The 27036-nt window shown below is 50.4% G+C and overlaps 1 protein-coding gene across 6 annotated transcripts in view; it reads left to right on the top strand.

Annotated features, from left to right (window-relative positions):
- UNC13B (unc-13 homolog B) overlaps positions 1-14556 on the top strand; it is a 211880-nt gene extending 197324 nt beyond the window's left edge. For 5 of the 6 annotated variants that reach the window (XM_075186722.1, XM_075186731.1, XM_075186711.1 and 2 more), the window contains 13 exons: positions 2969-3112; positions 3487-3564; positions 3738-3815; positions 4959-5047; positions 5471-5623; positions 6236-6359; positions 7295-7351; positions 8552-8632; positions 8813-8960; positions 9950-10006; positions 10750-10842; positions 11642-11801; positions 13055-14556. In XM_075186722.1, coding sequence (XP_075042823.1) covers positions 2969-3112; positions 3487-3564; positions 3738-3815; positions 4959-5047; positions 5471-5623; positions 6236-6359; positions 7295-7351; positions 8552-8632; positions 8813-8960; positions 9950-10006; positions 10750-10842; positions 11642-11801; positions 13055-13340 — 1548 coding nt within the window. In that variant the 3' untranslated portion in view covers positions 13341-14556. The remainder of the gene's footprint in view (positions 1-2968; positions 3113-3486; positions 3565-3737; positions 3816-4958; positions 5048-5470; positions 5624-6235; positions 6360-7294; positions 7352-8551; positions 8633-8812; positions 8961-9949; positions 10007-10749; positions 10843-11641; positions 11802-13054) is intronic. The other variant, XM_075186743.1, reaches the window with a different exon arrangement.
- Positions 14557-27036: the final 12480 nt, after the last annotated feature.

The raw sequence follows: 27036 nt of genomic DNA, 5'->3' as shown, positions 1-27036 counted from the left end.
AAAGCACAGGAAGTCAGAAGGATGAACTTTGAAGTTATGGAAAGGTTGCAGATCATGTACATACCAGTAGATGTCACCTGAAAGTGGATTCACTTCCCCTTTCCCCTCCCTCCTACCTGTAGTAGATCCCCTCTCTCTTCCCAATCATAGTACTGTGGTAGTGCTCTTTCACCGGGCACCCCACCATTCACTGTAGCAGGGTCCTGGTGGTACCTATAGTCAGAACCGCTGATGGTCACCTTCAGGCTCGTTTGACTCCCTCTTTAGCAGGAGACATCCCACAGTCCATACATGTGTCCAAGAGCCGCTGTACCGGATATATGGAGCCCCAAGAGAGAGACCCCCCTGCCCAGCAGCCTTGTAAAGGTGCCCTATCCCAGCAGTTACTCTATACTACTATATAACTCAGATCTATAAGACGGGTACAACCAACAGACCATGTTTTCCTGATCTCACTGGTGAAGTAATCAGCCAGTCACCTATATCATCTGTCTGTCTTTATTGTGTCTGATAGTTATATGACCTCTAATTGCTGAGGGCTGATGTAAAGGAAGTAATGGTAAGTCATGTAGAATGCTGGATATTATTATCCCTGACTGCCAGCAGTCACTTCTCATATCCAGGTTATCAGCCGGAGAAGACGAGTCCTGTACACAGCTCCTTAACAGACAGCTGAAACATTTTCTGCAGAGCCTGGATATGTGTCTCTCAACTGTGGGGAACTGTGGGGACGCTGCTCCAGTATGAGTCAGGGGAGCCTTGGGGACGCCGCTCCAGTGTGAGCCAGGGGAGCCGTAGGGACGCTGCTCCAGTGTGAGCCGGGGGAGCCGTGGGGACGCCGCTCCAGTGTGAGCCAGGGGAGCCGTGGGGACGCCGCTCCAGTATGAGCCAGGGGAGCCGTGGGGACGCTGCTCCAGTATGAGCCAGGGGAGCCGTGGGGACGCCGCTCCAGTATGAGCCAGGGGAGCCGTGGGGACGCCGCTCCAGTGGGAGCCGTGGGGACGCCGCTCCAGTGTGAGCCAGGGGAGCCTTGGGGACGCCGCTCCAGTATGAGCCAGGGGAGCCTTGGGGACGCCGCTCCAGTATGAGCCAGGGGAGCCTTGGGGACGCTGCTCCAGTATGAGCCAGGGGAGCCGTGGGGACGCTGCTCCAGTATGAGCCAGGGGAGCCTTGGGGACGCTGCTCCAGTATGAGCCAGGGGAGCCGTGGGGACGCTGCTCCAGTATGAGCCAGGGGAGCCGTGGGGACGCCGCTCCAGTATGAGCCAGGGGAGCCTTGGGGACGCCGCTCCAGTATGAGCCAGGGGAGCCTTGGGGACGCTGCTCCAGTATGAGCCAGGGGAGCCTTGGGGACGCTGCTCCAGTATGAGCCAGGGGAGCCGTGGGGACGCTGCTCCAGTATGAGCCAGGGGAGCCGTGGGGACGCTGCTCCAGTATGAGCCAGGAGAGCCGTGGGGACGCCGCTCCAGTATGAGCCAGGGGAGCCGTGGGGACGCCGCTCCAGTATGAGCCAGGGGAGCCGTGGGGACGCCGCTCCAGTGTGAGCCAGGGGAGCCGTGGGGACGCCGCTCCAGTGTGAGCCAGGGGAGCCGTGGGGACGCTGCTCCAGTATGAGCCAGGGGAGCCGTGGGGACGCTGCTCCAGTATGAGCCAGGGGAGCCTTGGGGACGCTGCTCCAGTGTGAGCCAGGGGAGCCTTGGGGACGCTGCTCCAGTGTGAGCCAGGGGAGCCGTGGGGACGCTGCTCCAGTATGAGCCAGGGGAGCCTTGGGGACGCTGCTCCAGTATGAGCCAGGGGAGCCGTGGGGACGCTGCTCCAGTATGAGCCAGGGGAGCCTTGGGGACGCTGCTCCAGTGTGAGCCAGGGGAGCCGTGGGGACGCTGCTCCAGTATGAGCCAGGGGAGCCTTGGGGACGCTGCTCCAGTGTGAGCCAGGGGAGCCGTGGGGACGCTGCTCCAGCGGGAGCCAGGGGAGCCGTGGGGACGCCGCTCCAGTGTGAGCCAGGGGAGCCGTGGGGACGCCGCTCCAGTGTGAGCCAGGGGAGCCGTGGGGACGCCGCTCCAGTGTGAGCCAGGGGAGCCGTGGGGACGCCGCTCCAGCGGGAGCCAGGGGAGCCGTGGGGACGCTGCTCCAGTGTGAGCCAGGGGAGCCGTGGGGACGTTGCTCCAGTATGAGCCAGGGGAGCCGTGGGGACGCCGCTCCATTATGAGCCAGGGGAGCCGTGGGGACGCCGCTCCAGTATGAGCCAGGGGAGCCGTGGGGACGCCGCTCCAGTGTGAGCCAGGGGAGCCGTGGGGACGCCGCTCCAGCGGGAGCCAGGGGAGCCGTGGGGACGCTGCTCCAGTGTGAGCCAGGGGAGCCGTGGGGACGTTGCTCCAGTATGAGCCAGGGGAGCCGTGGGGACGCCGCTCCATTATGAGCCGGGGACCTTGTGGGACACTGCTCCCTCATGGGAGTGAACTTTAGGGTCACTGCCCCCTTGCGGTGGGAGGACTGAGTGGTGGTTGCATTAGATATCACAGTATATTATATACTGTATAAAGTACACATGAAATTCATCCACTGATTAATGCAGATTGGTAATGATCACATATTAAGCAGGCGACTGAAATGAACAGCGCTCAGCGGGGATTTAATGAATGGATTACGAAAGAGCAGGATTACTAAAAGGTTCTCTCGCCTATAGAATTATATTTCTGGTAACCCCCTTTACCAGACCAGTGCCCCCAATGTAACATGCTGCAGGGCGTCTCTGTACTTAATCATTTACGTGTCAGACTATGGACCGTCCAGCAGTATTTTGGGTCTTTTCAAAGATGGGAAAATATATATTTCTATAAAGTAGTATAGGCTGCAATATGGCTTCCAACTGTCGTAGAACTACAAGTCTTAGCATGCCCCCTGTAGGATTGGCTGTATTAGATTATATTGATCATAATGTCGGAGTTTCCTGTGTGCTTGGCCCGTAGTTCCAGCAGACATCCGAGCACGCCCTGTTCTCCTGCTCCGTTGTGGACGTTTTCACCCAGCTGAACCAGAGCTTTGAGATCATTAAGAAGCTGGAATGCCCAGATCCGGTCATTGTGTCTCACTACATGCGGAGGTTTGCCAAGGTGAGTGGTCTGTCTGCCCGGGGCAGTGAACCCGTAAGAAATGTATAGAGTAAATCCGGAAAGACACAGAAAGTAATCTGAATATTGACATAAAATAAAGTGCAGTGAAATAAAGGTCTGTGCAGAAAACACTACATTATATTTTACTGATCTTTTGTCTGTATTTCAAAATCGCTTGCAACCATGGCGCATTGATTCATTGCATAGAGTAACCAACCTTAATTACAGATACATGGGGGGTTAATTCATTATCTCCATCAGTGGTAACATTGTTCTCTCTTTTTGGGTCACATTAAAGTGCGGGAGGGAGCTTCAGGGTATAGGTAATTATTTCGCACTTCAGATGATAATTTCACCTCTGGTTCTTGTTGCAGACCATCAGTAAAGTTCTGCTCCAATACTCTGAGATCCTTTCCAAATCCTTCCAGTCCTACTGCTTCAAGGAGAAGTTGGTGAGTGTCGCCCTCTAGTGACCGTTGATGTAATAGACTGGACAGCGGCCTGAATCTCTGTCCGTTACAAGGCATTTAATAGGTTTCTGTATTGATGGAGAGGGCAGAGTGTGATTATTATAGTAGAAATGCCTCTGTTAGAACAGCTGTAATCTCAGTCTCCTCTCTTCCAGCCTTGTATCCTGATGAACAATGTTCAGCAGCTCCGTGTGCAGCTGGAAAAGATGTTTGAAGCCATGGGAGGAAAAGAGGTGTCTAGTAACTTCTGGTTATTTCAGCATTACTCGCTATTGATCAGGGCGATTTCACTTCACGCCGGTTCTCAGCCTTGAACTTTACAGAACGCTTTGAGCCCACTTAGCTCCCAGTACCCTTCATCTTGTAGGGATGTTTTACATTATGCTGAACAGCTGGAAGAAATGTCTGGTCCCATTTCCAGCTGTGGTTGTAACCACAGGGTCCAGCCAACATCTTGTGCGTATTGATGAAACTTCAGCGTTTCAGGCTCCGTGCTGTCCGTCTTCAGTCTTCATCCCGCGCATTAATTATTAATCTGCTGCTGCTGCTTCCTGGGGGCGACAGTCACTTATTTTTCTTGGGGAAACTTTTTAAAGAGACGCTAAACCTGAATTACAAGTTGCTGTGATATACAAGACGTTGGCTGAACACGTTCTTGTTTGTATTTCTGTGTCTTGGTCTCTCTCAGAATTTAATATGAACAGATCACTGATCTCTAGTCCAGTTATATGTTGGTGCTGAGATCACCCAAAGCTCAGACTGAACGCACCCTTGTGTATCACAGACGGCCTCTAAAAGTCTTCCTGTAGTCTTTAAAAGAGGACAGAACCTTCAGACAAAAATGACTTTAAATAGGACAATAGCTCTCCTGGATAGATACGGATGCATCCAGTGTTCAGGCCCTGTAGGGTTATCTGTAGTCCTAGCTTAGGCAACACAAAAACAAATAAGACTGGAAGATTAAAGGTGGAGTTGTAAGCTTAAGATATATATCTGCATGATATTAGTAGCTCTTCTCTATAAAATCACATATATTAGATTATTGACCATTTAATGATGTCTATGGAGGGTAAGTGCCCCTTTAGACATTTGACAGCTGTCATGGTTGGTGGTCTCACCTTGTCCCCCGGGAGCTATAATTACCGGGCTTGTGAGCCTCAGTGGGTGACTCTTCAGTCTGGTCTTCTAGATAATAAATAGAAGATTTCGTCTCCTTTCATGAGGATGAGTGATGTCTCCTGCGGGGAGCTGGACATTGTGTGAGCACATCTGCTGCTCTGTGTACAGCCCAGAGGTCACGCACAGAACACACAGCGCAGAAGTTCTAAGCGGGTTCATCGTATTATATAATCTGACTGACGCATCCTTTCTTCCAGCTGGATCCTGAGGCCAGCGATACCCTCAAGGAGCTTCAGGTGAAACTTAACAATGTCTTGGACGAGCTGAGCGCTGTGTTTGGTAATAGGTGAGTGGGGAAGGGAACGCATGTCTAGAAAATGTTGTAAGATCAGTGTCCTGGCAGGAGAGGCTTGTTATGTGTTGAGTGGCTCAGCTTTGCACTCGCAGTATAGAGGTGTGGCAGTCTCTATTGGGAGTGTAGAGGTGGAGCAGATGCTGTAGGGCGGGGTGGAAGCGGGAGGGGGCGGCCTTTGTGGGGTGTGGCCACTGTGGGACAGGGTAAAAGGGGGAGGTGGCCTCTGTGGAGGGGTGGAGGTGGGCGGCTGCCTCGGTGGCACCGGGGTAGTGGCGTTGGGGACGGCCTCTGTGGGGCAGGGTGGAGGCGGCCTCTGTGGGGCAGGGTGGAGGCGGCCTCTGTGGGGCCGGGGTAGAGGCGGCCTCTGTGGGGTGGGATGGAGGTTACTCACATGATTTGTCTCTGTATCTGCAGCTTCCAGTTCCGTATAGATGAATGTATTAAGCAAATGTCCGAGATTTTGGGCCACGTGAAGGGCACCGGGAACGTACCAGCCAGTGCCAGGAACACTGTGGCTCAGGATGCAGACAACGTCCTGCGCCCCCTAATGGACTTCTTGGATGGAAAGTGAGTGTGAAGTAATTACTCTGAGACACAAATATTGTAAAAATGACTCCTACATCCAAGAATTGCACTTCACAGAATGTTATCCTCCTGCCCCCCGTTCAGTGTTACTCAGAAAGTGCGCCCCCCCTCAGCGTTACACAGAATTTGCCCCCCCCCTCAGCGTTACACGGAAAGTGCACCCCCCCCCTCAGCGTTACACGGAAAGTGCACCCCCCCTCAGTGTTACACAGAATGTTCCCCCTGCCCCTCTCAGCGTTACACAGAAATTGCGCCCCCCCCCCCCCCCTCAGCGTCACCCGGAAAGTGCACCTCCCCCCTCAGTGTTACATGGAAAGTGCACCTCCCCCCTCAGTGTTACATGGAAAGTATGCCCCCTGTTTCTACAAGCTGTGTTTCCCTGTGCACTGTCCCAGCTCAGTTACATAGAAAATTTTCCCAGCTGCAGCTCACCTGCTCGATGGTACAATGAAAGTTTTCCCCTGATTGGTCCGTGCGACACATGACCCCCCAGTATCTGTACCAGTGTGAAAACACTTTCAGGAGTAATGTTTTCCATGCAGTAATAAGCTCTATACCAGTGATCTCTGTGTAACTTGTGCCCTGACCTCACAGCCTGACGCTGTTCGCCACCGTGTGTGAGAAGACCGTGCTGAAGCGCGTCCTGAAGGAGCTGTGGCGGGTGGTGATGAACACGATGGAGAAGATGATCGTCCTGCCCCCCCTGACAGACCAATCGGTGAGCAGAATGAAAGGGGCGAGTGAGGAGTTACTGTGCACCCAGCTGTCTCCTCCTGGAGAGCGGCCCAGCACAGCAGCCCCCGGCCTCCCGTGTGACTGCCCCCATTACAGGGATCACTGGGCCAGTGAGGAGCAGCAGCTGGGGTTCGGGAGGAGAGTCACCTGGCGCACTGCATGTGGCGTCACATCGCCTGGTGCACATGGGTCTACGTGCTGCTGCCACAAACAGCTGTCTACCAGGGCACAGTGACTAGATGCTCACGCTACAGGCAGCCAGTCTCTGGGCTGACATCATGTTTATGAGCAGTCACTAGAAACTGAGGCACGAGGCACAGCAGAGGCAGCCATGTTGGCAAATTGATGATTGATTATTGGTTCGATGGCTGCTGATGGTGCAGGTTACTGGTGCACATTAAAGCATCTCTCCCCTGGTGCAAGGCTCCAGTACTGATAGCTGTAAGGTAAAAATCAGTGTTATGAACTGATCCTGTCACCATATAGACTGAGCCTGAGTAGTTAGAGGGAGTTTGTAAAGGAATAACCTACAGGGGTGGGACAGTCCATCGCTGGGTCCATCGCTTTATTTGGGTAGGGATCAACCAATACCGTTCTCGACACCCAGGCTGCCCACTCAATAGCGCAGAGCAGCAGGTCTCTGCTGGGCATGTGCCGTCCTGCGTGGGCACCCTGAGAGCGGAGTGGTGACCCTGCATGGTCGGGCATCCCTCGTCTCCAGGCCGTAGCTGCCACCGGTAACCACTGATGTCATTAAACTGTGATCCTATCATGTAGAGACTTACTACTGGCACAATGTACCAGCTGTGGGCGTGTCTGAGATAGATACATGATATAGATCAGATATATCTTAGTATATGGACAATGTATATCTGTAAATAACCTTTTCTTTTCTCTCTCCCCTCCCTGGAATCTCAGGGAACTCAGCTGATTTTCAGTGCCGCAAAGGAACTGGGACAATTATCAAAACTGAAGGTATTGTGTAATGTCCTAGGCTGCTTGTAGCTCTTCCCTAAGCTTAGCCTGTGATGTCCGGTCACTGCCCGTACCTTGTGGAAGTGTCATGTGACACAGCATGGAATATCATGTGACCGCACTGCGCGCCGCCTGTCTTGTGACCGTACTGCGCGCTGCCTGTCTTGTTACCGCAAACGGTCACGTGACCCCCCCCCCCGCTCTGCACTTTGTTATACCTTCCTTGTGATCATTTGTTGTGTTGTGGAATATTGGCTTGTGTATAAAGTGCTGATCTGTAATTTGATGTCTCCTAAATTACAGGACCTTCTTCATATTCTGTAACTCTTTCTGACCCCACCCCATTACAACCGACCATGTTTCAGAGCTTCCCTTACACCCCCACATAATACGTAGCTGGGGATCCCTGGGGTCTCCCATATATCCTGTGACCTCTGCTGGACAACTTGTGTAAAGCTGTAGAGAAGACCAAGAATAGTCAGTCCGGGTCCCTCTCTGTTACGGCTCTCACCCTTTGGTAGAGTTGTCCAGCAGAAAGGGAGCCCAGAGCACGCCATTATTTCTGAATCCACCAGTCTCTGTGGACTAGTTCAGACAGACTTCCCGGTATTTTTTTTATTTTTTTGGGGGATTGGCCGAGTACAGTATTGAGACCCCCTATAATGTTAGACTAGAGCTGTTGGGAGGCTTCTCTATCTGCTATCGTACATTATTCTGATGCCATCACCACTGAGTCTGCATTGTGGCTGTACTGTATCTCCAATGTATTTGTGAGCTTGTCTGCCCCCACCAGGATGTAGGCGTTACTGCAGCTCACTGATACCAGTTTTCTATTTCCTTGTTGTAATGAGTCTGGTCTGCATTTAACTTTGTCTCCAAACCACAAAATTAATATATTGCAAATAGATTTAAAAAAATCTGAATGATGGGGTTCAGATGTTGCCAATCTGTTGTTTACAAAAAGAAAATCCACTTTTATCATTTGTATTATACTTTTTATTGACCCTCTTGGTAAAGGTGTTTTTAACACTGCCCATTGTGTTACTACTTTTATAGGGTGATACCTTTTAGGCTCTTTGTATCTGTGTAAGGGATAAGACGTTTCTCCTCACTATAGTCAGCAGAGAGTTCTGGTGCCCTCTAGTGGCTGCTGCCAGTCCCTGCATTGAATACTGATAACATCTATTGTTGGTCTTACAGGATCACATGGTGAGAGAAGAAACTCGCAGTCTAACCCCAAAGCAGTGCGCTGTGATGGACCTCGCCCTCGATACCATCAAGGTACGTCATGGACACCTTCAGTTTCCCCGGCAAGACAGAACCTATTTCAGATCCCCATAGATTGTAAGCTCCATGGACTCAGTTGAAAGACCTCCTTTAAATACTGTTTACTCTGTGAACACGTAGTAACAGGAAGGTGCCCTCTTCAGTGACATACTCAGTACCCCTCTACTTTTGCAGCAATACTTTCACGCCGGAGGAAACGGCCTTAAGAAGACCTTCCTGGAGAAGAGTGCAGAATTGCAATCTCTGCGCTACGCTCTGTCTCTGTACACGCAGACCACGGATACTCTCATCAAAACCTTTGTGCAAACGCAGACAGCGCAAGGTATGTATAGTACAGTAGATAGATAATACATACTCTGTAAGTACCCATCTCTGTAAGTTTATGTGCGTTCATTGGCCGCCTTGTAGAACGATTTAGAGGTTATATATGAAACAAAAACTAAGTGCGTCATCTTAAGAGCAATATATGTAGATTAGCGCGTTGATCACACCCAGATTTACCAGCTTTGGTCGTCTTGTGAGCTCACTGCACATTGTGATCTCCGTAACAACAGTGTTTGCCGGGTTGAGAAGCTAAAAATACATCACAACAAAGCGTTTTCTACTTACCTGCGTAACTCATGAGACTAAGGGGCCATCGAGGCTCTAAAATGAGGGTAAATTTGGGTCCTTTGTTCAGTAAAGTCTGATAAATCTGCCACGTAAGCTAGTCACTCAGGCAGTCGCATTATTGCAGCTAGATTAGAAGCGCTAGGATTCTCCCATCATGCAAAGCAATAAATGGCTGCTTGTAAAAGACCCAACGTGGCTGATTGATTGGCGCACTGCAGCGTAAAATAATTATAAAAGCAGTCACATGACCTCCCAACAAGGATATTGGCTGCATCCCCCCCCCCCTTCTCCCCACCTCCCCATCCCTGACTCCCCTCCAGACCACTCCACTGCTTCCTAAATAAACCCCTTTTGTGTATTATGTGACTGCAGGGGACAGACACGATAGTCTTGGAGGTGTGCTTAGCCGGGCGTCTTACCATAAAACATACTGTACTATATTATATTGTATTATACACTGTCTAATAATGGATAAGATGTGTAATAAAACCCAATATACACTTACCTTTCTAGAGGCTGTAATGTTTTACCATGATGCGTTATACCTTTTAGAATATACTAATTTTACAGTTTGATATAGAGAGTTCAATATCCCTCATATGATTGATAAAGTATCCGGTGTGTAAAACGTTTCCTTTGTGTCTGCATAACTCTCTCTTCCTCTCTCTCCACCTGCCGTCTCTTGCGTTCACGTCTCAGTGCATGATGGGAAGGGTATTAGGTATACGGCTAATGAGGACGTTCAGCCCGAGAAGGGTATGTTCAGAGATAAACGTGTAGCCATGCCCTCCAGGTGCTAGTGACCTAGATTCTCTTCCTTCATTGCCCACATTACTTCAACCCCCTTAATCCACAACCTGCCTGTAGCCACGGAAGTGGTTTAATGTCGCCAACATAGTGACACATAGATCCTGCTTGTGTTATAGCTGTAGAATGGGAAATTATACATTTAGACCTGCTTTGTCTATAGCCTCCTGGTTAAATATTGCTCCTCTACTCTCTTCCTCTGGTACTCTGGCTCTTGTAGATCCGAAGGCTGGGAGAGCATGCTGAGACTGGTAGTTCTTAAACAGCTGCAGAGTCGCAGGCTGCCCCCCTCCCCGCCAGGCGCACGTCCTTTCTTGTGTGTTAGTATAACGTGGAGTTAGGAGGGGAGGATAAGTCTATATTTAGAGAGATATGAGCCACAGGGACACATCTGGAGTAGCCAGTGTAGGATTTCCCCTGTGTTTCGGCACTATAACCATCTGTCAGGTCAACATCATCACGTGTCTCCTGTGTATGTTATGAAGCAGCCAGGAGTTGTCTTCTGAGAACTGTGTGGGATGTGGTGCTTTACCTGTGTATGTAGGTGAGGGAGGGGGAGTAAAGGAATAATACGCTTTACCTGGTAACGGATATACTTACATAATACACATGTTACAATAGATCCCAGCTATGGTCACACTTTCCTGTCACTTGATGCTAGATCTCTGCTGTATCCATGTTTCATTTCCCAGGGTCTGGCGTGGATGATCCTGTGGGAGAGGTGTCCATACAGATAGACCTGTTCACACATCCAGGGACCGGGGAGCAGAAGGTCACAGTGAAAGGTACAGTGATTACCGCGCTCTAGGTTTTACCAAGCGGTGGCCATATTGACTCCTACACGAGTCCCAGATTCCTGCAGAGGCGGCTTTATTTGTGCACTAGAAGGAATTTGTAAAGGAGCGGTCGGCTATTCTTTTTATACAGAAATATAAGATGATAAATAAATGGGCGCAACTCAAGACCACTTACTTCACAGGGTTTTCAAGGGCTATTCCACCTTCTATTAGCTTCAGTCTATCAATTTACACATCTTCCTGCAACTTTATCCTTCTGGCTTATTTCTGTGATTTCCACGTAAGCCTTCATTTAATCAAGTTTTAGGGGCCCTTTGATGCTACACACAACTGCTCTGTGGACACAATCATATACAGTGAGTAGAGGTGGCCTGCATGGTATCTGAGAGTGAAGGAGATAATCAATTTTACCTTGATGATATCAAGGCCTGGGTAAAAACACAGAGGGAAATCAGTAAAGGAGGAATCAGTGGAGGGTGGCATGTACAGATGGATTAAAGTTATCTGAAGTTTTGAAAGTCCTTTACCTGATTATCCCATAACCCCAAATTTAGTCTGTGAATCAATTTTGTGACCCATATTTCTGTTATGAATTAATGTAAAAAATTGGGGGATCAAACATCCACCCGAAATATCTACTTATCTAGTGTAAAAGGAAATTTAGACACCTGGGGTAATTGATATGGTGCAGTACCTCTGTCAGCCGGTAGTGGTGCCGATAGGGTGCAATACCTCTGTCAGCCTGTAGTGGTGCCGTCTCCTCATTGGTGTCTGCTTTCCCCACCAGTGGTGGCTGCAAATGATCTGAAGTGGCAGACGACTGGTATGTTCCGCCCGTTTGTGGAGGTCACCATGATTGGTCCTCATCAGAGCGACAAGAAGCGGAAATTCACCACCAAATCAAAGAGCAACAACTGGGCTCCCAAGTACAACGAAACCTTCCACTTGTGAGTATAGTGGGGGGTATTCTGCATGATGAGTATCTGGGCAAGTAAGGCAATGTTAAGAAATATCTTTCCTGTAAGATATGTTTTTTTCAAATGCAGCCCTACAATTCACTAGAATCCTGTGACATCACTGAGAGTGCAGCCTATCCAGTCACTAGGAACCAGTGACATCACTGAGAGTGCAGCCTATCCAGTCACTAGGAACCAGTGACATCACTGAGAATGCAGCCTATCCAGTCACTAGGAACCAGTGACATCACTGAGAGTGCAGCCTATCCAGTCACTAGGAACCAGTGACATCACTGAGAATGCAGCCTATCCAGTCACTAGGAACCAGTGACATCACTGAGAATGCAGCCTATCCATTCACTAGGAACCAGTGACATCACTGAGAATGCAGCCTATCCAATATACTAGGAACCAGTGACATCACTGAGAGTACAGCCTATCTATTCACTAGGAACCAGTGACATCACTGAGAGTACAGCCTATCTATTCACTAGGAACCAGTGACATCACTGAGAATGCAGCCTATCCAGTCACTAGGAACCAGTGACATCACTGAGAGTGCAGCCTATCCATTCACTAGGAACCAGTGACATCACTGAGAGTGCAGCCTATCCATTCACTAGGAACCAGTGACATCACTGAGAGTGCAGCCTATCCAGTCACTAGGAACAAGTGACATCACTGAGAATGCAGCCTATCCATTCACTAGGAACCAGTGACATCACTGAGAATGCAGCCTATCCATTCACTAGGAACCAGTGACATCACTGAGAATGCAGCCTATCCAGTCACTAGGAACCAGTAACATCACTGAGAGTGCAGCCTATCCAGTCACTATGAACCAGTGACATCACTGAGTGTGCAGCCTATCCATTCACTAGGAACCAGTGACATCACTGAGAGTGCAGCCTATCCATTCACTAGGAACCAGTGACATCACTGAGAGTGCAGCCTATCCAATCACTAGGAACCAGTAACATCACTGAGAGTGCAGCATATCCATTCACTAGGAACCAGTGACATCACTGAGAGTGCAGCCTATCCATTCACTAGGAACCAGTGACATCACTGAGAGTGCAGCCTATCCAGTCACTAGGAACCAATTCTGCCACTATAATCCAATGATATCATTGCAGCAAATCGATAGGCGGTATTCCCATGAATATTGGCTCATTCTACTAAATGACTGTCCACTATGTGTACATGACAGGTGCATAACGTAATTCTCTCCCTTTTCTCCCTAGTATTCTGGGGAACGAGGATGGACCAGAGTGCTATGAGCTACAGGTCTGTGTGAAGGATTACTGCTTTGCCCGTGATGACCACGTGTTGGGTATAGCAGTGGTACAGCTGCGGGACATTGCCGACAAGGGGAGCTGCGCTTGCTGGTGCCCGCTGGGGCGTCGTGTCCAGATGGACGAGACTGGATTGACCATCCTACGGATACTCTCCCAAAGGACCAACGATGAGGTGGCGCGGGAGTTTGTCAAGCTAAAATCAGAGACTCGTTCCACAGAGGAGGCCAGCTGAGGTCCGACCGTGTTCTCCGTTATGTGCCAATTTACCAGCTCGTGCTGCCTTCCAGCTTCCTATCCCAAAACCGCACAAGGAGACGGAAGTGGACTGCGAGAAGTGAAGATTATTTATTTTTTTCCTGTATTTCCTGACGACAACAGATACTTTTAATAAAGAAAAGCCAAGTTGTCTTTTAAATGAAATATTTATACAATAAAGTGACTCTTACTGGCATGGACTGTACAGTTGCCGGTCTATAGAGCGCTGTGACTCTGCCCGTAGACGTAAGTCCGGGAAGGACGGAACATCCTGTTTTGTCTCTGGAACGCAAAAGACACTTTCTCTGTTGTGATATTTATGTGACTGTTAAGGCAATAAGTCACCGACGGCTAACTGTCCGGTGCACGAGGGAATAATCGACATCCGTCCTCCGGTAATGTGCCGATCCGCGCAGCCTCACACAGCAGTCCGTATCGATCCTATCGATATGTAACTGATGTAGCAACCAAGATCAACGCCCCATTATAAAGCGTTACCCCCGCATCTTGTGTTTATTTTTTATTCTATTTAAAGAAACTGCTTTAAGGGTCTCGTTTTATTTTTTATTGCAGAGTTGTGTTGCAGGGTAATATTTCCAGCTTGTTTACAGTGCTGGATATCTTTAATGATATTATCTTGCAGGACGGGTGACACAGAGGAGTACTGTAGTATGTATTTTGGGGGGGATATTGTCACAGTCAGTCCATGTGCCATAGCGTCTGCCCGGATGGTGCTTTGTACGTGACATTTGGTTTTGTTACGGCTCCATTTTCTGGAGAGGGTAAATAGACTTTTGAATTGTCGTTTTTGCACTATTTGGGGGTTAGATTTGAGGCAGGTCTTGCGGAGACCCCTGAGAGGATGATTAGAGGGTGGCGGGGTCAGTTCTGTCTCGTTCCTAATCACAATCTTGTATTATAGAGTATAAAGGTTATCAGTGGGTGATGGGTAACGGACACCTTCTCTTTTGATTACCTGCATTGTACAGAGATAGGGGGGACCCACTTGGACACTCGCAGGCGTGTAGTGTAACTTCTCTCCTCCCGAGGCTGTGACAGTGTACAGCGCACCAGCCAATGTGTGAGATACAACTGTATTATGTGTTACGATATGTGAGCATATTCTGTAGATCTGTAATTGTACGTGCCACAGACCGGATAGTTCAGCCCTCAATAAAGGCTCTTTAAAGCAGCGCAAGATCTGTTTTGTCTCTTTTAATAACCTCTGTAACATTATCAACTTGTACCAAGTGCACGATCTGTGTATCCGTTCCTACACTGTGAGCCGCTCTCTGACTCTCACCACCTGTACCAAGTGCACACTCTGTGTATCCGTCCCTATACTGTGAGCCGTTCTCTGACTCTCACCACCTGTATCAAGTGCACGCTCTGTGTATACGTACCTACACTGTGAGCCGCTCTCTGACTCTCCCCATCTGTACCAAGTGCACACTCTGTGTATCCGTCCCTATACTGTGAGCCGCTCTCTGACTCTCCCTACCTGTATCAAGTGCACACTCTGTGTATCCGTACCTATACTGTGAGCCGCTCTCTGACTCTCCCCACCTGTACCAAGTGCACACTGTGTGTATCCGTACTTATACTGTGAGCCGTTCTCTGACTCTCCCCATCTGTACCAAGTGCACACTCTGTGTATCCGTTCCTATACTGTGAGCCGCTCTCTGACTCTCCCTACCTGTACCAAGTGCACACTCTGTGTATACGTACCTACACTGTGAGCCGTTCTCTGACTCTCCCCATCTGTACCAAGTGCACACTGTGTATCCGTTCCTACACTGTGAGCCGTTCTCTGACTCTCCCCATCTGTACCAAGTGCACACTCTGTGTATCCGTTCCTACACTGTGAGCCGTTCTCTGACTCTCCCCATCTGTACCAAGTGCACACTCTGTCTATCCGTTCCTACACTGTGAGCCGTTCTCTGACTCTGCCCACCTGTACCAAGTGCACACTCTGTGTATCCGTTCCTACACTGTGAGCCGCTCTCTGACTCTCCCCATCTGTACCAAGTGCACACTCTGTGTATCCGTACCTATACTGTGAGCCGTTCTCTGACTCTGCCCACCTGTACCAAGTGCACACTCTGTCTATCCGTTCCTATACTGTGAGCCGTTCTCTGACTCTGCCCACCTGTACCAAGTGCACACTCTGTGTATCCGTACCTATACTGTGAGCCGTTCTCTGACTCTGCCCATCTGTACCAAGTGCACACTCTGTCTATCCGTTCCTATACTGTGAGCCGTTCTCTGACTCTGCCCATCTGTACCAAGTGCACACTCTGTGTATCCGTACCTATACTGTGAGCCGCTCTCTGACTCTCCCCACCTGTACCAAGTGCACACTCTGTGTATCCGTTCCTATACTGTGAGCCGCTCTCTGACTCTGCCCATCTGTACCAAGTGCACACTCTGTGTATCCGTTCCTATACTGTGAGCCGTTCTCTGACTCTCCCCATCTGTACCAAGTGCACACTCTGTGTATCCGTTCCTATACTGTGAGCCGCTCTCTGACTCTCCCCACCTGTACCAAGTGCACACTGTGTGTATCCGTACTTATACTGTGAGCCGTTCTCTGACTCTCCCCATCTGTACCAAGTGCACACTCTGTGTATCCGTTCCTATACTGTGAGCCGCTCTCTGACTCTCCCTACCTGTACCAAGTGCACACTCTGTGTATACGTACCTACACTGTGAGCCGTTCTCTGACTCTCCCCATCTGTACCAAGTGCACACTCTGTGTATCCGTTCCTACACTGTGAGCCGTTCTCTGACTCTCCCCATCTGTACCAAGTGCACACTCTGTCTATCCGTTCCTACACTGTGAGCCGTTCTCTGACTCTGCCCACCTGTACCAAGTGCACACTCTGTGTATCCGTTCCTACACTGTGAGCCGCTCTCTGACTCTCCCCATCTGTACCAAGTGCACACTCTGTGTATCCGTTCCTATACTGTGAGCCGTTCTCTGACTCTCCCCATCTGTACCAAGTGCACACTCTGTCTATCCGTTCCTACACTGTGAGCCGTTCTCTGACTCTGCCCACCTGTACCAAGTGCACACTCTGTGTATCCGTTCCTACACTGTGAGCCGCTCTCTGACTCTGCCCATCTGTACCAAGTGCACACTCTGTCTATCCGTTCCTATACTGTGAGCCGTTCTCTGACTCTCCCCATCTGTACCAAGTGCACACTCTGTCTATCCGTTCCTATACTGTGAGCCGTTCTCTGACTCTCCCCATCTGTACCAAGTGCACACTCTGTGTATCCGTTCCTACACTGTGAGCCGCTCTCTGACTCTGCCCATCTGTACCAAGTGCACACTCTGTCTATCCGTTCCTATACTGTGAGCCGTTCTCTGACTCTCCTCATCTGTACCAAGTGCACACTCTGTGTATCCGTTCCTACACTGTGAGCCGCTCTCTGACTCTGCCCATCTGTACCAAGTGCACACTCTGTCTATCCGTTCCTATACTGTGAGCCGTTCTCTGACTCTCCTCATCTGTACCAAGTGCACACTCTGTGTATACGTACCTACACTGTGAGCCGTTCTGACTCTCCCCATCTGTACCAAGTGCACACTCTGTGTATCCGTTCCTATACTGTGAGCCGCTCTCTGACTCTCCCCACCTGTACCAAGTGCACACTCTGTGTATCCGTACTTATACTGTGAGCCGTTCTCTGACTCTCCCCATCTGTACCAAGTGCACACTCTGTGTATCCGTTCCTATACTGTGAGCCGCTCTCTGACTCTCCCTACCTGTACCAAGTGCACACTCTGTGTATACGTACCTACACTGTGAGCCGTTCTCTGACTCTCCCCATCTGTACCAAGTGCACACTGTGTATCCGTTCCTACACTGTGAGCCGTTCTCTGACTCTCCCCATCTGTACCAAGTGCACACTCTGTCTATCCGTTCCTACACTGTGAGCCGTTCTCTGACTCTGCCCACCTGTACCAAGTGCACACTCTGTGTATCCGTCCCTATACTGTGAGCCGCTCTCTGACTCTCCCCACCTGTACCAAGTGCACACTCTGTGTATCCGTTCCTACACTGTGAGCCGCTCTCTGACTCTCCCCATCTGTACCAAGTGCACACTCTGTGTATCCGTACCTACACTGTGAGCCGTTCTCTGACTCTCCTCATCTGTACCAAGTGCACACTCTGTGTATCCGTCCCTATACTGTGAGCCGCTCTCTGACTCTGCCCATCTGTACCAAGTGCACACTCTGTGTATCCGTTCCTATACTGTGAGCCGTTCTATGACTCTCCTCATCTGTACCAAGTGCACACTCTGTGTATCCGTTCCTATACTGTGAGCCGTTCTCTGACTCTGCCCATCTGTACCAAGTGCACACTCTGTGTATCCGTTCCTATACTGTGAGCCGCTCTCTGACTCTGCCCATCTGTACCAAGTGCACACTCTGTGTATCCGTTCCTATACTGTGAGCCGTTCTCTGACTCTCCTCATCTGTACCAAGTGCACACTCTGTCTATCCGTTCCTATACTGTGAGCCGTTCTCTGACTCTGCCCACCTGTACCAAGTGCACACTCTGTCTATCCGTTCCTACACTGTGAGCCGTTCTCTGACTCTGCCCATCTGTACCAAGTGCACACTCTGAGTATCCGTACTTATACTGTGAGCCGTTCTATGACTCTGCCCACCTGTACCAAGTGCACACTCTGTGTATCCGTTCCTATACTGTGAGCCGTTCTATGACTCTCCTCATCTGTACCAAGTGCACACTCTGTGTATCCGTTCCTATACTGTGAGCCGTTCTCTGACTCTCCTCATCTGTACCAAGTGCACACTCTGAGTATCCGTACTTATACTGTGAGCCGTTCTATGACTCTGCCCACCTGTACCAAGTGCACACTCTGTGTATCCGTTCCTATACTGTGAGCCGTTCTATGACTCTCCTCATCTGTACCAAGTGCACACTCTGTGTATCCGTTCCTATACTGTGAGCCGCTCTCTGACTCTGCCCATCTGTACCAAGTGCACACTCTGTGTATCCGTTCCTATACTGTGAGCCGCTCTCTGACTCTGCCCATCTGTACCAAGTGCACACTCTGTGTATCCGTTCCTATACTGTGAGCCGTTCTCTGACTCTCCTCATCTGTACCAAGTGCACACTCTGTCTATCCGTTCCTATACTGTGAGCCGTTCTCTGACTCTGCCCACCTGTACCAAGTGCACACTCTGTCTATCCGTTCCTACACTGTGAGCCGTTCTCTGACTCTGCCCATCTGTACCAAGTGCACACTCTGTCTATCCGTTCCTATACTGTGAGCCGTTCTCTGACTCTCCTCATCTGTACCAAGTGCACACTCTGTCTATCCGTTCCTACACTGTGAGCCGTTCTCTGACTCTGCCCACCTGTACCAAGTGCACACTCTGTCTATCCGTTCCTATACTGTGAGCCGTTCTCTGACTCTGCCCATCTGTACCAAGTGCACACTCTGTGTATCCGTACCTACACTGTGAGCCGCTCTCTGACTCTCCTCATCTGTACCAAGTGCACACTCTGTGTATCCGTACCTACACTGTGAGCCGTTCTCTGACTCTCCTCATCTGTACCAAGTGCACACTCTGTGTATCCGTTCCTATACTGTGAGCCGCTCTCTGACTCTCCTCATCTGTACCAAGTGCACACTCTGTGTATCCGTACTTATACTGTGAGCCGTTCTCTGACTCTCCTCATCTGTACCAAGTGCACGCTCTGTGTATCCGTTCCTATACTGTGAGCCGCTCTCTGACTCTCCTCATCTGTACCAAGTGCACACTCTGTGTATCCGTACCTACACTGTGAGCCGTTCTCTGACTCTCCTCATCTGTACCAAGTGCACACTCTGTGTATCCGTTCCTATACTGTGAGCCGCTCTCTGACTCTCCTCATCTGTACCAAGTGCACACTCTGTGTATCCGTACTTATACTGTGAGCCGCTCTCTGACTCTCCCCATCTGTACCAAGTGCACGCTCTGTGTATCCGTTCCTATACTGTGAGCCGCTCTCTGACTCTCCTCATCTGTACCAAGTGCACACTCTGTGTATCCGTACCTACACTGTGAGCCGCTCTCTGACTCTCCTCATCTGTACCAAGTGCACACTCTGTGTATCCGTACCTACACTGTGAGCCGTTCTCTGACTCTCCTCATCTGTACCAAGTGCACACTCTGTGTATCCGTCCCTATACTGTGAGCCGTTCTCTGACTCTGCCCATCTGTACCAAGTGCACACTCTGTGTATCCGTACCTACACTGTGAGCCGTTCTCTGACTCTCCTCATCTGTACCAAGTGCACACTCTGTGTATCCGTCCCTATACTGTGAGCCGCTCTCTGACTCTCCTCATCTGTACCAAGTGCACACTCTGTGTATCCGTACCTACACTGTGAGCCGTTCTCTGACTCTCCTCATCTGTACCAAGTGCACACTCTGTGTATCCGTACCTACACTGTGAGCCGCTCTCTGACTCTCCTCATCTGTACCAAGTGCACACTCTGTGTATCCGTACCTACACTGTGAGCCGTTCTCTGACTCTCCTCATCTGTACCAAGTGCACACTCTGTGTATCCGTACCTACACTGTGAGCCGCTCTCTGACTCTGCCCATCTGTACCAAGTGCACGCTCTGTGTATCCGTACTTATACTGTGAGCCGCTCTCTGACTCTGCCCACCTGTACCAAGTGCACACTCTGTGTATCCGTTCCTATACTGTGAGCCGCTCTCTGACTCTGCCCATCTGTACCAAGTGCACACTCTGTGTATCCGTTCCTATACTGTGAGCCGCTCTCTGACTCTCCTCATCTGTACCAAGTGCACACTCTGTGTATCCGTTCCTATACTGTGAGCCGTTCTCTGACTTTGCCCACCTGTACCAAGTGCACACTCTGTCTATCCGTTCCTATACTGTGAGCCGTTCTCTGACTCTCCTCATCTGTACCAAGTGCACACTCTGTGTGTCCGTTCCTATACTGTGAGCCGTTCTCTGACTCTGCCCACCTGTACCAAGTGCACACTCTGTCTATCCGTTCCTATACTGTGAGCCGTTCTCTGACTCTCCTCATCTGTACCAAGTGCACACTCTGTCTATCCGTTCCTACACTGTGAGCCGTTCTCTGACTCTGCCCATCTGTACCAAGTGCACACTCTGTGTATCCGTTCCTATACTGTGAGCCGCTCTCTGACTCTCCTCATCTGTACCAAGTGCACACTCTGTGTATCCGTTCCTATACTGTGAGCCGTTCTCTGACTCTGCCCACCTGTACCAAGTGCACACTCTGTGTATCCGTTCCTATACTGTGAGCCGTTCTCTGACTCTGCCCACCTGTACCAAGTGCACACTCTGTCTATCCGTTCCTATACTGTGAGCCGTTCTCTGACTCTCCTCATCTGTACCAAGTGCACACTCTGTGTATCCGTTCCTATACTGTGAGCCGCTCTCTGACTCTCCTCATCTGTACCAAGTGCACACTCTGTGTATCCGTACTTATACTGTGAGCCGCTCTCTGACTCTCCCCATCTGTACCAAGTGCACGCTCTGTGTATCCGTTCCTATACTGTGAGCCGCTCTCTGACTCTCCTCATCTGTACCAAGTGCACACTCTGTGTATCCGTACCTACACTGTGAGCCGCTCTCTGACTCTCCTCATCTGTACCAAGTGCACACTCTGTGTATCCGTACCTACACTGTGAGCCGTTCTCTGACTCTCCTCATCTGTACCAAGTGCACACTCTGTGTATCCGTCCCTATACTGTGAGCCGTTCTCTGACTCTGCCCATCTGTACCAAGTGCACACTCTGTGTATCCGTACCTACACTGTGAGCCGTTCTCTGACTCTCCTCATCTGTACCAAGTGCACACTCTGTGTATCCGTCCCTATACTGTGAGCCGCTCTCTGACTCTCCTCATCTGTACCAAGTGCACACTCTGTGTATCCGTACCTACACTGTGAGCCGTTCTCTGACTCTCCTCATCTGTACCAAGTGCACACTCTGTGTATCCGTACCTACACTGTGAGCCGCTCTCTGACTCTCCTCATCTGTACCAAGTGCACACTCTGTGTATCCGTACCTACACTGTGAGCCGTTCTCTGACTCTCCTCATCTGTACCAAGTGCACACTCTGTGTATCCGTACCTACACTGTGAGCCGCTCTCTGACTCTGCCCATCTGTACCAAGTGCACGCTCTGTGTATCCGTACTTATACTGTGAGCCGCTCTCTGACTCTGCCCACCTGTACCAAGTGCACACTCTGTGTATCCGTTCCTATACTGTGAGCCGCTCTCTGACTCTGCCCATCTGTACCAAGTGCACACTCTGTGTATCCGTTCCTATACTGTGAGCCGCTCTCTGACTCTCCTCATCTGTACCAAGTGCACACTCTGTGTATCCGTTCCTATACTGTGAGCCGTTCTCTGACTTTGCCCACCTGTACCAAGTGCACACTCTGTCTATCCGTTCCTATACTGTGAGCCGTTCTCTGACTCTCCTCATCTGTACCAAGTGCACACTCTGTGTGTCCGTTCCTATACTGTGAGCCGTTCTCTGACTCTGCCCACCTGTACCAAGTGCACACTCTGTCTATCCGTTCCTATACTGTGAGCCGTTCTCTGACTCTCCTCATCTGTACCAAGTGCACACTCTGTCTATCCGTTCCTACACTGTGAGCCGTTCTCTGACTCTGCCCACCTGTACCAAGTGCACACTCTGTCTATCCGTTCCTATACTGTGAGCCGTTCTCTGACTCTGCCCACCTGTACCAAGTGCACACTCTGTCTATCCGTTCCTATACTGTGAGCCGTTCTCTGACTCTGCCCATCTGTACCAAGTGCACACTCTGTGTATCCGTACCTATACTGTGAGCCGCTCTCTGACTCTGCCCATCTGTACCAAGTGCACACTCTGTGTATCCGTTCCTATACTGTGAGCCGCTCTCTGACTCTCCTCATCTGTACCAAGTGCACACTCTGTGTATCCGTTCCTATACTGTGAGCCGTTCTCTGACTCTGCCCACCTGTACCAAGAGCACACTCTGTGTATCCGTTCCTATACTGTGAGCCGTTCTCTGACTCTGCCCACCTGTACCAAGTGCACACTCTGTCTATCCGTTCCTATACTGTGAGCCGTTCTCTGACTCTCCTCATCTGTACCAAGTGCACACTCTGTCTATCCGTTCCTATACTGTGAGCCGTTCTCTGACTCTGCCCACCTGTACCAAGTGCACACTCTGTCTATCCGTTCCTACACTGTGAGCCGTTCTCTGACTCTGCCCATCTGTACCAAGTGCACACTCTGAGTATCCGTACTTATACTGTGAGCCGTTCTATGACTCTGCCCACCTGTACCAAGTGCACACTCTGTGTATCCGTACTTATACTGTGAGCCGCTCTCTGACTCTCCCCATCTGTACCAAGTGCACGCTCTGTGTATCCGTTCCTATACTGTGAGCCGCTCTCTGACTCTCCTCATCTGTACCAAGTGCACACTCTGTGTATCCGTACCTACACTGTGAGCCGCTCTCTGACTCTCCTCATCTGTACCAAGTGCACACTCTGTGTATCCGTACCTACACTGTGAGCCGTTCTCTGACTCTCCTCATCTGTACCAAGTGCACACTCTGTGTATCCGTCCCTATACTGTGAGCCGTTCTCTGACTCTGCCCATCTGTACCAAGTGCACACTCTGTGTATCCGTACCTACACTGTGAGCCGTTCTCTGACTCTCCTCATCTGTACCAAGTGCACACTCTGTGTATCCGTCCCTATACTGTGAGCCGCTCTCTGACTCTCCTCATCTGTACCAAGTGCACACTCTGTGTATCCGTACCTACACTGTGAGCCGTTCTCTGACTCTCCTCATCTGTACCAAGTGCACACTCTGTGTATCCGTACCTACACTGTGAGCCGCTCTCTGACTCTCCTCATCTGTACCAAGTGCACACTCTGTGTATCCGTACCTACACTGTGAGCCGTTCTCTGACTCTCCTCATCTGTACCAAGTGCACACTCTGTGTATCCGTACCTACACTGTGAGCCGCTCTCTGACTCTGCCCATCTGTACCAAGTGCACGCTCTGTGTATCCGTACTTATACTGTGAGCCGCTCTCTGACTCTGCCCACCTGTACCAAGTGCACACTCTGTGTATCCGTTCCTATACTGTGAGCCGCTCTCTGACTCTGCCCATCTGTACCAAGTGCACACTCTGTGTATCCGTTCCTATACTGTGAGCCGCTCTCTGACTCTCCTCATCTGTACCAAGTGCACACTCTGTGTATCCGTTCCTATACTGTGAGCCGTTCTCTGACTTTGCCCACCTGTACCAAGTGCACACTCTGTCTATCCGTTCCTATACTGTGAGCCGTTCTCTGACTCTCCTCATCTGTACCAAGTGCACACTCTGTGTGTCCGTTCCTATACTGTGAGCCGTTCTCTGACTCTGCCCACCTGTACCAAGTGCACACTCTGTCTATCCGTTCCTATACTGTGAGCCGTTCTCTGACTCTCCTCATCTGTACCAAGTGCACACTCTGTCTATCCGTTCCTACACTGTGAGCCGTTCTCTGACTCTGCCCACCTGTACCAAGTGCACACTCTGTCTATCCGTTCCTATACTGTGAGCCGTTCTCTGACTCTGCCCACCTGTACCAAGTGCACACTCTGTCTATCCGTTCCTATACTGTGAGCCGTTCTCTGACTCTGCCCATCTGTACCAAGTGCACACTCTGTGTATCCGTACCTATACTGTGAGCCGCTCTCTGACTCTGCCCATCTGTACCAAGTGCACACTCTGTGTATCCGTTCCTATACTGTGAGCCGCTCTCTGACTCTCCTCATCTGTACCAAGTGCACACTCTGTGTATCCGTTCCTATACTGTGAGCCGTTCTCTGACTCTGCCCACCTGTACCAAGTGCACACTCTGTGTATCCGTTCCTATACTGTGAGCCGTTCTCTGACTCTGCCCACCTGTACCAAGTGCACACTCTGTCTATCCGTTCCTATACTGTGAGCCGTTCTCTGACTCTCCTCATCTGTACCAAGTGCACACTCTGTCTATCCGTTCCTATACTGTGAGCCGTTCTCTGACTCTGCCCACCTGTACCAAGTGCACACTCTGTCTATCCGTTCCTACACTGTGAGCCGTTCTCTGACTCTGCCCATCTGTACCAAGTGCACACTCTGAGTATCCGTACTTATACTGTGAGCCGTTCTATGACTCTGCCCACCTGTACCAAGTGCACACTCTGTGTATCCGTTCCTATACTGTGAGCCGTTCTATGACTCTCCTCATCTGTACCAAGTGCACACTCTGTGTATCCGTTCCTATACTGTGAGCCGTTCTCTGACTCTCCTCATCTGTACCAAGTGCACACTCTGAGTATCCGTACTTATACTGTGAGCCGTTCTATGACTCTGCCCACCTGTACCAAGTGCACACTCTGTGTATCCGTTCCTATACTGTGAGCCGTTCTATGACTCTCCTCATCTGTACCAAGTGCACACTCTGTGTATCCGTTCCTATACTGTGAGCCGCTCTCTGACTCTGCCCATCTGTACCAAGTGCACACTCTGTGTATCCGTTCCTATACTGTGAGCCGCTCTCTGACTCTGCCCATCTGTACCAAGTGCACACTCTGTGTATCCGTTCCTATACTGTGAGCCGTTCTCTGACTCTCCTCATCTGTACCAAGTGCACACTCTGTCTATCCGTTCCTATACTGTGAGCCGTTCTCTGACTCTGCCCACCTGTACCAAGTGCACACTCTGTCTATCCGTTCCTACACTGTGAGCCGTTCTCTGACTCTGCCCATCTGTACCAAGTGCACACTCTGTCTATCCGTTCCTATACTGTGAGCCGTTCTCTGACTCTCCTCATCTGTACCAAGTGCACACTCTGTCTATCCGTTCCTACACTGTGAGCCGTTCTCTGACTCTGCCCACCTGTACCAAGTGCACACTCTGTCTATCCGTTCCTATACTGTGAGCCGTTCTCTGACTCTGCCCATCTGTACCAAGTGCACACTCTGTGTATCCGTACCTACACTGTGAGCCGCTCTCTGACTCTCCTCATCTGTACCAAGTGCACACTCTGTGTATCCGTACCTACACTGTGAGCCGTTCTCTGACTCTCCTCATCTGTACCAAGTGCACACTCTGTGTATCCGTTCCTATACTGTGAGCCGCTCTCTGACTCTCCTCATCTGTACCAAGTGCACACTCTGTGTATCCGTACTTATACTGTGAGCCGTTCTCTGACTCTCCTCATCTGTACCAAGTGCACGCTCTGTGTATCCGTTCCTATACTGTGAGCCGCTCTCTGACTCTCCTCATCTGTACCAAGTGCACACTCTGTGTATCCGTACCTACACTGTGAGCCGTTCTCTGACTCTCCTCATCTGTACCAAGTGCACACTCTGTGTATCCGTTCCTATACTGTGAGCCGCTCTCTGACTCTCCTCATCTGTACCAAGTGCACACTCTGTGTATCCGTACTTATACTGTGAGCCGCTCTCTGACTCTCCTCATCTGTACCAAGTGCACACTCTGTGTATCCGTACCTACACTGTGAGCCGCTCTCTGACTCTCCTCATCTGTACCAAGTGCACACTCTGTGTATCCGTACCTACACTGTGAGCCGTTCTCTGACTCTCCTCATCTGTACCAAGTGCACACTCTGTGTATCCGTCCCTATACTGTGAGCCGTTCTCTGACTCTGCCCATCTGTACCAAGTGCACACTCTGTGTATCCGTACCTACACTGTGAGCCGTTCTCTGACTCTCCTCATCTGTACCAAGTGCACACTCTGTGTATCCGTCCCTATACTGTGAGCCGCTCTCTGACTCTCCTCATCTGTACCAAGTGCACACTCTGTGTATCCGTACCTACACTGTGAGCCGTTCTCTGACTCTCCTCATCTGTACCAAGTGCACACTCTGTGTATCCGTACCTACACTGTGAGCCGCTCTCTGACTCTCCTCATCTGTACCAAGTGCACACTCTGTGTATCCGTACCTACACTGTGAGCCGTTCTCTGACTCTCCTCATCTGTACCAAGTGCACACTCTGTGTATCCGTACCTACACTGTGAGCCGCTCTCTGACTCTGCCCATCTGTACCAAGTGCACGCTCTGTGTATCCGTACTTATACTGTGAGCCGCTCTCTGACTCTGCCCACCTGTACCAAGTGCACACTCTGTGTATCCGTTCCTATACTGTGAGCCGCTCTCTGACTCTGCCCATCTGTACCAAGTGCACACTCTGTGTATCCGTTCCTATACTGTGAGCCGCTCTCTGACTCTCCTCATCTGTACCAAGTGCACACTCTGTGTATCCGTTCCTATACTGTGAGCCGTTCTCTGACTTTGCCCACCTGTACCAAGTGCACACTCTGTCTATCCGTTCCTATACTGTGAGCCGTTCTCTGACTCTCCTCATCTGTACCAAGTGCACACTCTGTGTATCCGTTCCTATACTGTGAGCCGTTCTCTGACTCTGCCCACCTGTACCAAGTGCACACTCTGTCTATCCGTTCCTATACTGTGAGCCGTTCTCTGACTCTCCTCATCTGTACCAAGTGCACACTCTGTCTATCCGTTCCTACACTGTGAGCCGTTCTCTGACTCTGCCCACCTGTACCAAGTGCACACTCTGTC

This window comes from Mixophyes fleayi, chromosome 1 (genome assembly GCF_038048845.1).
Source record: "Mixophyes fleayi isolate aMixFle1 chromosome 1, aMixFle1.hap1, whole genome shotgun sequence".
Lineage (NCBI taxonomy): Eukaryota > Metazoa > Chordata > Amphibia > Anura > Limnodynastidae > Mixophyes > Mixophyes fleayi.
The sequence above is the reverse complement of the archived record's forward strand: the minus strand, read 5'-3'. Positions and strand labels throughout refer to the sequence as shown.